This window comes from Hesperophylax consimilis, chromosome 5 (genome assembly GCF_061612785.1).
Source record: "Hesperophylax consimilis isolate HC1 chromosome 5, BYU_Hcon_1.0, whole genome shotgun sequence".
In the NCBI taxonomy this organism is placed as follows: Eukaryota; Metazoa; Arthropoda; class Insecta; order Trichoptera; family Limnephilidae; genus Hesperophylax; species Hesperophylax consimilis.
In genome coordinates this window covers 35,025,241-35,040,606 of record NC_142840.1, presented here as the reverse complement: position 1 = coordinate 35,040,606, position 15,366 = coordinate 35,025,241, and the positions used below count along the sequence as shown (strand labels likewise).

The 15,366-nt window shown below is 37.0% G+C and overlaps 1 protein-coding gene across 1 annotated transcript; it reads left to right on the top strand.

The window, feature by feature from the left end:
• Positions 1-12,617: 12,617 nt before the first annotated feature.
• Positions 12,618-14,582, top strand: LOC149423831 (uncharacterized). The gene is made up of 2 exons (XM_089631902.1): positions 12,618-12,922; positions 14,548-14,582. The coding sequence occupies exons 1-2, from the start codon at positions 12,679-12,681 to the stop codon at positions 14,580-14,582; spliced, it is 279 nt and encodes a 92-aa protein (XP_089488028.1). The 5' UTR covers positions 12,618-12,678.
• The last annotated feature ends 784 nt before the right edge of the window (positions 14,583-15,366 follow it).

Here is a 15,366-nt window from a genome sequence, read left to right as displayed (position 1 = left end):
CTGACATTATTTGGAGTTAATAAAATTTAAGTGTCCGGTGAAATTATTATTATTTTTAATGTTTTGAGGAAACTCAGCCAAATGACTGCCCAACACTCACCCTTAAAGTAGCTGTTAAAAAAATTCCCACTAAAAGAATCTCCGAAGACCAAAATACCATCTACAAAATAACTTTTTGATAATAAGTAAATATGAGATAAAATTTCAAAATACCTTTTTGACTATCTTAAAATAATAATAGGCTTTTGATATAAAGTTCTTTGACTAACTAAGATAAAAAGTTACAGACCAATAAAAAACAATATCATATTTTATTCTTGAATATTAAGTTGACGGACAAATTTTACAACTTGCTTCATGTTGAATCCAATTTATAATCTCTTTCTCAAAGCAAGTTAACAGATCTCATAATTAAATCTTGGATTATCTCAATTATTTTCCTCGAATACTTCAGGTATAATAAAATGTCATTATGATTAATTTTTGGAGAATAAAGTCTTTTAAATTAAGTCGTTTTGTTTTATCTGCGGAAAACTTTGTAAATTACAAACAATGTTCAAATTGAAAATTTAACGTTTCGATGTATTATAAATAATAGTTGTTTGTAAAAAGTATGTACATAATCACGAAAAAAAATTATTGTCTTAAATAAGTCATTAACTAATTAAAAAAATGTTTTTCAATAAAAACATTAACATTAGTGTGATTTTCTTTGTTTATATCTTCAATAAATACTCCACTTTTCCCCCTTTTCTTGAACACTAGATTGTTTTCGTAGAAGGAAACCACTAAGGATATTATGTTATAAATAAAACGTTATTATATCTATTAAGAGACTGTTGGGGGTAGATTTTATTATTTTCATAAGAACGATTGTTTATCGAAACATCAAATTTTGTGTTTTACGAATTTTTCCTTTGTGTTCAAAGATATAAATTTTTAACTTAGGTCGTATATTTTCCATGGCATTGTAAGTGGAAAAGGCTTTCACGGGACGCAATGATAGACCGTTAAATGTTTAATGGTGGCGGTTACGGGGAGGCTGTCATCAACCCCTTTAACGGTCGGTTAAAATACACGATCATCGATGAAACGCATTTATATCAACGTACCATCCCCTAGATTCCCCATAACATTTAAGATATCAACAGTTTTGTTTACTGTTTAACGTTATCTTTTTGCTGTCTATTTATTTACTCTTGACGAATTAATGCATAAAGATTAAATAGTTATGACGAAGTTGCGGTTTTTGTATCCGTAAACTTTAATGGATTTCCTTAAAATTAATGATAAGGGAGATAAATAGTCCAATGTACCGGGGATTCATGACATAAGGGTTGTCTACAGATTTTTCCTGTCAAAAATATACTATCCGTGAAAGAGTTTAATAATTCGTTAATTTTATTTGTTTTTTTTTCTGGTATTGTGACGTACTTTGGGATGAGAAAGCTCATAAATCTAACTTTACAAAAAATAATGAAAAATGTTAAAATTATATTTCAGAAACAGATATTAGTAGTCTAATGACAATATCAAGCTTTAAAATAATACAAGAAAAATGTGATGAAAGAAAAAAAACAAACTTATAAAAACTTCCGAAAATAAGCCTATTTCAATCATATTCTCCTAAATACATAGACATTCAAATTAATAGACGAGCCAATCATGGAAAATGGAACGGGAGGCGGCGTGACCGTTCCATTTTCGGTGATTTATCAATAAATTAATATGAAAGTATACAGGTAACTCTTATTGTAATGTCATCATTAAGGCCTCGAAAATAAAATCTGCATACGAATTATCAGTCCTCTTTAGAATGGCGCGCAAATTACTGGCTGAAAAACATGACTACATATTATCTCAAATCGGGTAAACTCAAGTTATTGGATGTTTCATTGGGCCAATCTATTCATTTGGAGGTCTATGCCTGAATATCTTATTTTGCATGCAGCCATCACTTCAATAGCTTGTTTCAGACGCAGAAAGTAACTAAATTGTATCTCATCAGCAAAAAAATACAAATAGGTGGTAACCTATTTGTATTTTTCTAGCTGTAGAAGCTTATTGTCCTAGGTGCTTGGAAAATCGAACTGGGACGTAACGTTACCATTCCGAAAATTTTAAGGGCGACCATAAAAGTACCTACGCAATATTTCAAGGGTTGCCATTATTTTTCCGCCCCAAGTTTTTACTGCGCTACGTTATAAAAGTGTGAGTTAAAAACATGTTAACCTTGGGAGTAAAGTTATTACTAAAGGGTTTTCCAATAAGAAGTGTTATTTTGAATAACCGGTTATTTCGGTAGATGTTGCTTTTGAAGCTGTCATTTTTTAACATTTGACAAGTAAAAACTACGTTATTGATAAAAATGGAACGATACATGCTTCGACAACGCATTGAAATTATTAAAATTCACTTGAGTGAATCAAATGCAAATCATTTTGAGTGATGAGGCCCGTTTCCACCTCGGTGGCTTCGTCAACAAGCAAAATTGTCGCATCTGGGGCTCGGTAAACACAAGAGTTATTGTTGAAAAGCCTCCTTATTCTCAACGTGTGACTGTTTGGTGCGGTTTATGGTCCAGCGGAGTCATCGGACCTTAATTTTTAGAAAATGAGGCTGGAGCAACAGTTACGGTGAATGGATTGCGCTATCGAGAGATGATTTATGATTTTTTTATGGCCGGAATTGAATGATATTGATTTTGACAACGTTTACTTTCAACAAAACGGCGCTACGTGCCACACAACTAACGAAACCATTGATCTTTTACGATTGAATATCAAAATAACACCTCTTGTTGGAAAACCCTGTATATAAAAATCACGTGTCACTGTGTTCGTACACGCTAATCTCTGAAACCGCCCAACCGATTTCAAAGAAATTTTGTGCTTGAAATATAGGATAGTTTAATTTTCATTTCATTTCAAAATAACACCTCTTATTGGAAAACCCTGTAGTAACTAAAAACGTGATATCCCCGAAGGTTAAGTTATTTCTTGGAGTAAAAACAAGGTAACTTCGAGCGAAGGGTTATTTTGCATGCTAGTAACGTAACCGCAAAAATCATGGTAGTCGTGGGGAAAACATTATTCTAGGCTAAAACACTGTTACATCAAATCTTAAGTAACTCACATGCTCTTATGAAAAATAAGTACTTTCACTCATATTTATAATATAATGCTTAAAATAAACTACAGCAAAAGTACTAACCTAAAGTAAATTCTTTAATTTAATATTTTATAAGATTGTATTGGTTTTTTGATGATTAAACGAGAGACAGAGATAGTTAATTTTTCGAAGAAAACTTCTTCTAACTGCTTTTCACTTTGTGATGGCATTATTTATTTTTTATTAAAACACAAATAACATTGTTTACATCACTTTATTTCGATACAAAATCTCAACATGTTTCATGAACCAAGTTCACTTCATCAGGAGCTTGTGTATATGCTTCATCAGGAGCTTGCAGTATACTTGTGCTCCTGATGAAGTGAACTTGGTTCATGAAACATGTTGAGATTTTGTATCGAAATAAAGTGATGTAAACAATGTTATTTGTGTTTTAATAAAAAACAGAGATAGTTGTAGAAGCAGATGAAAGGTAATAATGTCATTCATCAATCCACGATAAATATAATCATAAACCCAAAATGGTGTAATGTCAATAATGTTTGTAAAAATATAAAATTATTTCATTAAGTTTATAAAATAACTTCAGCAATAAAATTCCCTATTGCGTTTACTGCCTTTGATAGGATACCGGGAATAAATAAAGCTCTTCCGCTCAGAGGAAAGTTGAACGCTTCGTTCAGCGGCATTGCTGGCTAGTGGGGAAAAGGTATTGATGAGTTTTGTAATGCAATTTGCCTTCGTTAACTATTCATGGAGTTGCTCTGTGCTTGTTTGCAAGTTGGTTGAACAATAACATTCTCTAAAGCAATCTACGATGGAATTATCGTTCAGAGAAGAATTATTCCACAAATCAGGTCCTTGAAAATCAAAACAAAATCTGTTGTTAAAAACTTCGCATTTTTATTACTTTGAAGATTATTCTACTATTTGTAGATTGCACTGCATTCCGAAAAACATATTCTTTTAAATTACTGTTGCGATATACACGTATTTAACTAATAAAATATGAAATAAATGGTAACCACTGAATAGATAACACATACTATAAATGTCTTCCATGTAAATTTCAATGAAAACTAATGTCGCCACTGACTTGACGAAACAAAACCCTAAAATAAGAAAATAAAGTGAAGAAGCCATGCACACAAATATGCGATGCGCAACTCTGTGTCTTGGACAGACAAGCGGTTAAATCTCCAAAATAAAGTGGGAATTTTTCAATACAAGTCGTGTAAAACAATATTCGGCCGCGCGGCCCTGCGTAATGTACGGAATTACTTCCGACTTTGCCCTACCAGACCTAGAATTTTTTTCCGTGGGGCTAGTTTTAATTATTTCTTATGAATGTATTACTAAAATCTCAAATGTTTCTAGAGGGATCCTCGAAAAATGACTAATTCATCGTTTATAAAAATAAAATCTTGTGCTTACCGCTAATGTTATATCATTTTGGTAGGCGGGAATGGGTACCGCCGCCCTGGGAACCATTTATTGGATGACCAACACCTCTGCCACAGGTCACCCCAAGTGGTTCGCTACGTTTGGTGACTTAGCAGGGGTGCCCGGGTTCATGGGTTAAGGTTTGCCCAGGTCTTGGTGGCGGGTGCGTCGGCCCACCTTCTGCGTGGCGGGCCGGTTGGGAGATGCTGGTTGAGGGAGACCCTTTACAACCGGTTACCGCTGTCCGGGCCGCTCGATAGTACAGGGGCCCGACCCTCAGGCTCACGACTAAGGGTGGGCTGCCCCATCAGCGAGTGAAAAAACCCCGCTACTGCTGTTGTGCCGGTTCGTGACCGGAGGGGACCCAGCAGCAGCGTTTGGGGCGCATTGGATGCCCTCTCCAGCCGGACTCTCCCAGCCTATCGTTTAGCACCACAGTGGGTGGGCTGGAACCAAACGCTCATCACTCCTGGACAGCCTGAACCCCATATTCCTACCCACCCCTCATACCTTTCCATTCCAGACCTTCCTTTCACTTCATACCCTTAAAAACAAAAAAAAAACAAAAAAAAATTAAAATCATGAATGTACATAAAAACAAACTTAACATCTTTACAGCGGCGAGTAGCAGGCGTCCCCGGTGCGGGCCAAAACTGTTGGTAAATTTTGCCAACATTCGCGGCCTGCACACAAAATTAAATTCCGTCCATCACCATCTTTTGTCCCAACGTCCCAACCTTCTTTTCCTATCCGAAACTCAGATAGCCGAGCCGCCAGACTCCTCCTATCTGGGCTGCCCGGGCTTTACCCTCGCAAGCAAATTCCGACTGAAAGGAGGAGTCTGCCTCTATAGTCGAGCTGACGTCAACTGTGTGCGACTATTGAGTCTGGAAAACTCCAGATTCGACGTAATGTGGGTGCGCGTCAATCTTGCCAGTACGGCAAGATTCTACGCATGTCTATACCGCTCACCGAACCATAGCGAATCAGACACTTCCGAGCTCTTCAAACATTTGAGCGATACTATTGATGATCTCTTGCCCCGCTACCCTTCGGCCGAGTTTGTTGTTCTGGGGGACTTCAACGTTCATAACGAACCATGGTTGAAGTTATCAGGCCCAACGGACTCGGCTGGCCGACAGGCGGAATCCTTTGCCATTTGCTACGGATTAGAGCAATTGGTTCAGGAGCCTACAAGGGTTCCTGATGTCCAGACTCACCGCTCCAATCTGTTAGACCTATTCTTAACTACTGTGCCACACGGTTATAAGATTGACGTCACAGCGCCTCTGGGATCATCTGACCACTGCCTAGTGACGACATCAATCCCCGTTAGCCTCAGACCAACCAATGAGAGGCTGAGGAGAAAAGTGTGGCACTATAGGTCAGCAGATTGGTTCGGTATGCGGGCCCATTTCAATGCTTTTCCGTGGTCAGCTGTTTGTTTTCGGACTTCGGACCCTTCAAGATGTGCCCAGGAGATTGGTGAAGTCATCAATTCGGCGATGGATGGCTTCATACAATCGACTACTAAAGAAACTGGTGTGGGCTCAAAGCCGTGGTTCAGTCGACAATTCTCCGAAGCAGTTCGACGAAAAAACGCGGCTTACCGAGCCTACAACACATCTCGAACGCCCGAAAGCAGATCAGCATACAACAAATTGGCAAAGGAATGCAAGAGAATCATCAATAGGTCAAAATTCGAACACGACCTGCAGATCAGCAAAAAGCTGGCTGCCTGCCCGCATGGCAGCAGAGCATTCTGGTTGCTTGCGGGCTCAATAGGTCGAAATTTTTGCAAACCCAGTTTGCCACCTCTTACCAGACCTGACGGCTCACTAGCAAACACCGCCACCGAAAAGGCAAACCTTTTAGGGAAAATGTTTGCGGAAAACTCGACCCTCGACGACGGGGGTGCTGTTCCGCCGTCGGTTCCTCACTGCGGCTTCTATATGAAAAAGCTGAGGATCCGGCATCGGGATGTACTCCACGTCATACGGGGGCTCGATGTTAACAAAGCTAGTGGACCTGATGGAATACCTGCCCTGGTATTGCAGAGGTGTGCTGCGGAAATAGTTCCAGTTTTGACAAAGCTCTTCAAAATGTCCCTGAAGTGTGGCACTGTGCCCTCTGGTTGGAAAAAAGCGGTAATTCACCCTATTCCCAAGAAAGGTGACCGCTCCAACCCGGCCAACTACCGCCCTATAACGATCACATCAGTTCTGTCCAAAGTGATGGAACGTGTGATCAACGACAAACTGCTCACATACCTCGAGAAGAACAAAATTATCAACGACCGTCAATACGGATTCCGGCGGAACCGCTCGTGCGGTGATCTTCTCGCGTATGTGACGCATGTTTGGGGGCGGTGCCTGGAACGTCACGGTGAGACCCAAACGGTCGCACTAGACATATCCAAGGCCTTTGACCGGGTCTGGCACCGAGGACTTGTCAACAAATTGCATTCTTACGGACTTCCCGCATCCCTGTGTACGTGGATTGCTGACTTTTTAAGGGATAGGTCGATTCAGGCGGTTGCTGACGGTTTCACCTCTTCCTCGCACTCCATAAATGCTGGCGTCCCACAGGGATCGGTTCTATCTCCAACTTTGTTTTTGTTGCACATCAATGACCTTTTGACATGTGCACCGATTCATTGTTACGCGGATGACAGTACAGTTCATGATAGCTTTTTGTTTGACAAGCCCCCAAAGGGCACACAAACTCCAACGGCTCGGAGGGCTTTGAAGCAGAGAATGGACGGTTATCTCGAGAGTATTTCCTCCTGGGGTAAAAATAATCTCGTCGAATTTAATGTTTCAAAGACCCAATCCTGTCTGATTACGTCTAAAAGGGATCCAAATGATAATCTAGTCTCCTTCAACGGAAGCAATCTTCCAAACAGGCCTTCCATTGATATGCTTGGTGTAACTATAAGTGACCAGCTCAGGTACGGGGGCTCCATCGAAGCTAGAGTAAAGTTGGCCTCTCAGAAGCTGGGCGTACTGTACAGAGCCCGCAGATACTTTAATAGTACACAACTGCTCACCCTGTACAAATCGCAAGTGCACCCTACTGTCGAATTTGGCAGCCATCTCTGGTCTGGAGCCCCAAAATACCTGAAAAAAACCCTTGACTCTGTGCAGAAACGGGCGGTCCGTTTGATAGATTCCCCAATCTTAACAAACGGACTGCAATCTTTAGAGCACAGGCGTCAGGTAGGTATGCTGTCCTTGTTCTATCGGTATTACAATGGAAGATGCTCTGAAGAACTAGCGTCATTGATCCCTTCGGCACCGGTGCGTAGTCGGGATACACGCCAAACGCGCGCCCAACATTTGTACACAGTTGACACTTGTCACATGAGAACGGGTCGCTTCTACGATTCGTTCTTAAGTTCAACAGCTCGGCTGTGGAACGAACTGCCGGCCTCTGTGTTTCCTCCCTCCTACAACATGGGACTCTTCAAGACCCATGTTCACTCCTTCCTCTCCACAAAAAGACCCTCCACACAGCATCCCCAAAGATGACATAGGCCCTGAGGGAAATTATTTTCTTCAGGGCCTCCTGTGTGGAGTAAAAATAAAAAAAAAATAAAAAAGTTGAAAAACGATTTATAAAACTTTCGAACCGTTAAAATATTTAAATGGTATGGTAACGTTTATTAATTTAAAGTATAAATAACCTACATTCGAAAGGATCATTGTAAAAAATATTTATATGGAACTAATTCAAATGAGAGCCTCAGACAGACTATTGGATCACGAAATACGCCCATCTCGCAATTCTTTTATTCTTTTTATTCTATGGTAATAACTTGTGCTAACAACATGCGAACTAGCATTGCTCGTAAGAATCATAAAATTAAATTGCAATTCATTTCTCAAAGATGTTTAGACTTTTCTTCAGCCATATGAATCAATTTCACGAATGAACATAATTTATATTATACTACTTATTAACTTAAAGTTTAATTTACATCATTCATTGCTCGAAGCTTAATTAAAGCCTTAACATTTAAAATCCGCTTGGTTCTTGCTGAAGCACTTTTAATTCCGTACCTGTAAGACAATATTTTAGCTTTACGTTAAATATTTAAACCAAGTTGTTGATTTTTAGTTTGTTGAATCATGCTGCTTCCCATTTCCCAGTACATTATGGATAAAAAAATGCTTTACTTTCAATGTTTCTTTTTATAAATAATATTGTGACAGTGTAAAAAAAACACACGTTAATGTCTAAAATTTCGTAGTATTTTTTACCCGCTAAGCTACTGCAAATAGCTTATTCGCACACGAAATAAAATGAGTATTGCAAAAATCTCTTCAATTTATTGGTAATTCGATTAAAAACGGGATTAAAGTCCGTTTCCTGATAAACTTTTAGTAAATTCGCTATATAACTGAAAACTTGTTCAAGCAATTGTATTTGCCTTGATAATATATAATGACGAAATGTGAAAATATTAGGATTTTTATGACGACGCGACGTGCTTAAAAATCGTGATAATACATTGGTATTTTACTAAGGACGGGTTGTTTTGGAGGATTTTAACAATTCTTCAAATTTCAAAGTTAATTTTAAAGTTCTGTGAAAGTTTCGTTTTTATTTCAATTCTGTCGAGCAACTAGCCAATATATTAATAATATTTGGATGACTTGTATAGCGCCGATTTTATGCAAAATCACCTGAAGGGCGCTGTGCCTATAGTGAAATAATAACAGAACTTGAATGGGACTTTCACAGAACCCAAAAATGAACGTTGAAATTTGATGTATTGGTTGAATTCTCCGAAATAAACGATCTTAAAAGTTTACGAGGAAACATATCTATTCATTCATTAAAGGCCTGTAATCCCAATTTAAACATGATTTGAATAAAATCCTTAACAGATAAGCAATACTTATTTTTCTCCGTGCAGGAGCCATAATAAATGAATGGAGATTAGTTAAACAATTCTTTACAATGCAATAATAAATAGAAGTAATTATGAAATTACAACAAAATATAATTATTATACTATACTCGAATGACGCATTTAATGAAGACATCATTTCTAAAATTTCCACTCAACTATTTTTTCATGTTGATTTTCTATAATATTTTCTTCTCCTTCTTGGAATTTCTCCATACGTGAAAATTCTGAAACGAAAGTCGCTATTTTAGATTAAGTCCATGATTTGATTATATTCGAGAGAGGTCGCGTTGTCAACAAATAGTATTTTGTATACTTCTTGGCAGCTCTGCGAAATCTTCCAGCAAGCTACGAGTCATGTAAAGTGTGTCGAAAAAACCCTTTCGAAATAAGGGTTACCTGAATTCAGATTCCGTTTAAATTTGCTATAATTTTTTTTCTCGTCAAAACACTAAATAACTTAGGTACTAAGGTTATACAGATGTAGAAATTGTGCCAATTATCATGTAAAATAAATATGAAACACAAGTTTACGTAGATCTGGTAAAATAAAATTTTTTAAATTATTTTTCAATTGAAAACCGTACAAGGGTCATCTACCGCTACACATTTAACTATCCGTTACAGCCCTCGTAAAAATATGCTTATAAACGACATATTAATATTTCATAGTTACAATTTTTTTTCTTTTTAAATGTAACACTTTTCGGCTTATATTAAGTATATGCACAAAGCACTCTCTTTAGGGTGAATTGCCTAATACAAATATTAACTATATATTGATAGATTAACAACATTATATTGATTAATTTGATATTACAAAGGTATGAATATATGAATATCACAGTCAAATACAAGAATAAGAAAATACTTAATAATTAAAAAAATTTTAAACTGGTGATATTTATTTATTAAAAAAAAAACAGTTTTTAACTTAAAAAACATACTCTAATATTAGATTATTATTATATTAGTATTAGATTGTAAAGTGACATCAGAAAGTATAAAATGAATACAATATCTAGAAGAATGTAAAAGTAGGTGATGCAAGTACTTTCAAAATATACAAACAGACGCCGCTTGAATTAAAATTGATTTGAAAGAATCTGATAGTATAACCTTCCTGTAGCTAGCTACATTGGTTCCATGATAACTCAACACAGTGACAATTCAACACACTTTTAAAAAGTGATATAAAGTCATTAGAATCGATGAAAAAAAAATAAACCTAACCTAATCTAACCTACTTAACCCAGTTAATAAAGTTTTTGTTTCGTCACTTTCCATGACTTTATATAACTTCTTAAAGATGTGATGAATTATCATTTTGATGATTTATCCGGTCACCAGCTATATTCCGTGCAGTAAAATAGATCTTTGCATCATATACATCAATTTACTACTAACTGCAAGTAATCTAGGTAGCAAGTCAGTAAATTCTCAGTCCTGTATTGTTACATTTAAACAGGATTTTTGAAGTGAAACTTCTTTAGGCGCGTAATGGATTTTCGGGGACGGAGTAAAACCGAGTCAGAATCGACACGAAAATGCGGGTACCCCCACCACCGCTCACCGTTCACTGTCCCTCTCTCACCATATGCGCTTGTTGAGGTGGGGGAGCCGCTCACGAACGTTCTCTCCCGACACGGGACAACAATCGATGCAGTTTTTGCACGATTCATTAAGGATTTAAGTGCTCATGTATATATCTCGCACTTTAGTTACCATAACCCAATTATCACGACATTAGGAAATGATATTCATGAAATTGACAATGAAAATGGCACATGATTGGTAAATTGTCATTGTAATTTCTTTGTAATTTTTAATTGTAATATTGTTATTTATGTAATATTGTATACTTGTGAATAAATTGAAAATTTTTGGAACTATACATTAATCGAACGTCATTCATCTATAAGAAAATATTAGAAAAAGCAAATCCATGCTTCGTCGTTGAATTATTTAACCTCTAATTTTCAAACTAACCTAAGAGAGAAAATAGAGATGATGAAATGAAAATAGAGAGAGAGGAATACTAGAAGTTTCACTTCTGTCTTGCGTAGGCTTGACACACCCACTTTTTTTTGAAAGAGTTGCTCTCGCGGGTAAATGAAATGTAATGGTTTAATGCTCGCTACACACGTAACGATATATCATTACGATTTATTTGTCCAAATCGATCTGCGCAAATTTATTGATCTTGTGTATGACAAATCAGTGCGGTTTGCCTGATTTGCAAAGCCGCCCGGTCGGCATCAGTTACATTGTCCATTCAATTGATCATCCTCAACTATGGACAAGTTACTTGCGCAAGATTCTGCAGGAAACTGACAATCAACGCAGATATCGATGGCGTGTAGAGACACTAGGTCCATCTTATTTAACTGTGCCGTTAAAAATATCCAAAATATGTAGTAACGTGTGTAGCGTACTTAGTAAACACTCTCCCCTTTCTTATAAAAGTGGTGTAAAAATTACGCTGCGCATTAGGCCAGAACAATGAAAACTTGGTTTTATACTTGTATGGTTTAACCTCTTAAGGACCACGCCCGAGAATACTCGGGCGGCTATTATGTGCCAGAATTCGGAATTCATACTAAAGAAAAATTTTAATTATTTTTTCACGCTACGCACCACAACATCAATATTCAGTTCCCATTTTGGGCCCAAAATGGCTTTTATTTGAAGATATATATTTAGAGTAAATAAAATTCATTGATTAAAAAAATGTGTTTTTTTTTCATTTTTAATTTTTAAATGATTACTGAAGGGGTTAAATGGTCTTAAACCAGGCTCAAGGCCGGCTTTACCACACCAACGTTGAACCGACTAATAAAGAGAGCATAATTAGTAAGACGGATGATAAATCTATGCTGTCTATATCACCATTTACCATTTTGAACACAAATATAAAGTTGGATATAATTCTTCGATCTGAGCGTTTTAATAAATTTTACATAATTTAAATTAAATTTATTGTTTTTTTTTATTTTTTTTTATTTGATCAATATGTCACTGTTTAGGAATACATCGACAGTGAAGTGACCGTTTAACGAAAACGAAAGTGTAGAATAAGTGTGTATTAAGTGAGCAGTGTGCGCGAGTGAAGTGTCTTTATCGCGATACCGAACAAAGTGTTCGGCGCCGTGGGCGGGCGGGCAGGCGGTCGCGCCGCCCCCTCGGCCATGGGCTGCGGCGGATGTGGCTGCATGTCGTTGGGCGGCGCGCGACGCTCCCTGTCCTTAGGCGAGGACTCCTCGTCCTGCCGCTCCTCCGAGTTGGAGCAGGGCGAGCCCAAGGCCCGGGCGGCGCCCTTCTTGGCGCGCAAGGCGGCGGCCGAGGGCGGCGGGCTGTTCGGCATGTTCAGCCCCAGAAACCTGCTCAAGTACTGGAGAAAAGATGATCTCAGCATGACGAAGGTGGAGAGAAGTGAGTACATATTTATTTATTTTTTTATTTCAGTTTTGGGAAATCGACAGTCTACATATGAAGATTACGAATTCGAGGTACATGTAAGTATAAAATGTTCTGGGGGCAGTTTTACTATTTTTCTTCATGACATATGTCAAAAGAGAGTCGCAAAACTGTCTGCAAGTGACGTTGAAAATGACGTTGATCAATGTGGTATATAGCCAAAATTTCCTCCTTTTTGGTTTACCTTTATAATTTTTTTTAAATAGAGTAAATTTAGGTACGCGCAAATTCGATCAAGACACATAATAAAAACATTGATTTTTTGGAGCTTATTATGGTGGTAATAGAAAATGTCACATTTATCAATATATATTGAAAGTAAGTGTATAATGTGCTTGCAGCTAAAACTCAGAAACGAGTACCGGTACGATCAAGAGATATACGGTGAGGCAGCCCTACTATTTTACCTACTTAAATTTGGGTAGCCATCGCTCAAACATCAAATGTTCAATTATATTTTCTGTTTCTCTTTATTTACACATATTCTTGGACATTTACAAAAGGGGCAATCACATATACGCCTTTTTCAGAAATAAGATGATATTACGGCAGTTAATGTTGGTCCTACCCGAACGGCATTTGCTATGTCAATCCTCAAAAAATAAAACAAAAAATTGTTTTTAAGTTTTAAAATAGATGTATTATAGTACAAAACCTTTTTTTGGGTTTATTTTTTCAGATATCAAAAGAACGCTCCCTTCAAGTAAGTTTGTTCTATATACAACCAACGTTTTACTATCTACAAATCAATCAATCAATCGATAGCACAAATATCAAAAGAGATATTAAACGGTCTTTAAAAATCAATGCGCCAATTTGTTAAGCTGAACTTATATTTTTGGAGAACCAGCCAATGCATTCGCTTTTTTAAGATATTAAAAAAATCATGTGTGTTTAATGTTACATACCTACTACAAAGGAGCCAGTTCTTGTGATAGAATCTGCATGTTATCCGTATTTAAAATGTAGAAAACTCTACAAGACGTTTCTTTAACTTAACCGCTGTCAAAAAATAACTAATAAAACACGAAGCGTGATAACACAGCTCTCCGATGTAAAGCTTACCAGACCCGTGATAAACGAGTTGCGAGAGTTACGTTATAAAAACATCGAGAAATCTCCCAAAGGAAAGCTTTCTTCCCGCTGAGGCGCAATATTTCAAAAACAATAGCCGGGAAAAACATCAATCATCCGATGAAAAAGCTTTGTTGTTGCATTCAACAATGGCCGCAAAACCGATGAAGCTTAACATATCCCAATAAAATGACTACTAAAAGCCTCGCCTTAAAGTTCACACCGCTGGAAGAATTTGGTAAAGCTCAATCTATTACTGTTTAGTGTTTAGTGGATGAATCAAGAAAATCACTTTCGCGATTTCTAAATACCAATAACAATTAATAATGTAAGACTGATCAATTGCTAGGGATACTAATCACTCGTAGATGGGACTGGAAAAGGATTAATGGATTAATGATCAGCTGTTTAGTGTATGACTACTGAGATTATTTTTCAATGCGTTTGCTTTCAAAGGGGTTATTAATTGCGTATTTTACTTGAATTAAATTACTTAACACGTTTAGGATTACCGAGGGTGATTGAGCGAAGACTGATATAAGCGGAGGAAGGTACAAGGGGGAAGGAACACAATTATTATCGCCATGAGCACAATACAGTACGTAGTAAAATATATTTGTAGTGGTAATCCGCTACTTGACTCGATCGTTATTCTAGAAGTTTTCAAACAAGCTTCTTGGATTTTCTTTTATTTTTTTTAATATTTGTTTTTGTAGCAACTGGAATGTTCGAGAATGTTCTTTTTTCCACCTAGATAAGCGAAAATGTGAACGAAATGGTCAGTACAGTACCAGCAACCGCGACATCGAGATCGAATTTTTTTGCCCACGTGACGTGCTTCGGAACATTCTCAAACCTTCCTTTCGTAAGTCATTTTGTTGTATTTTCTACGTTTATTTATTGTTTTCGGATGTATTATTAAAAACCGCTTCAGCCAAATTTCGTAGTTATTTATTAATAAAAAGAATACCGAACATAACTACACATATTTTTTAAATACGTTTATAATTATATGTTTATCCTGACGCAGAAACCGTCGGTTCGAAACATGTCGATTATTTTCATTGGATAGTGGTGTAAACAAAGTTGTCTTTTAGATTAAAATAAAACTAAATTATTAATATTGACCATAAAAAATGATGAAATGACAGGTTGGGTTAGGTAAGGTTAGAATAGTCCTTAAGTCATCCTTAATCGACGCAAATCATAATTACACTTCGTTTTACCAAAGTAAAGAATTAAAGAACTACCAAAGCGTGAATTATGAACGTAAGTCATTAAGTTTCGTACACACGAATTCCAGGAAATTGATGTTTATTGGTTAT

What these genes read in the sequence shown, in the direction of transcription:
- LOC149423831 (XM_089631902.1), top strand. Translation starts at nt 12,679, where the DNA reads ATGGGCTGCGGCGGATGTGGCTGCATGTCGTTGGGCGGCGCGCGACGC. An exon ending in CATGACGAAGGTGGAGAGAA is followed by an intron (nt 12,923 to 14,547) that starts GTGAGTACATAT and finishes TAACACGTTTAG; the next exon opens with GATTACCGAGGGTGATTGAG.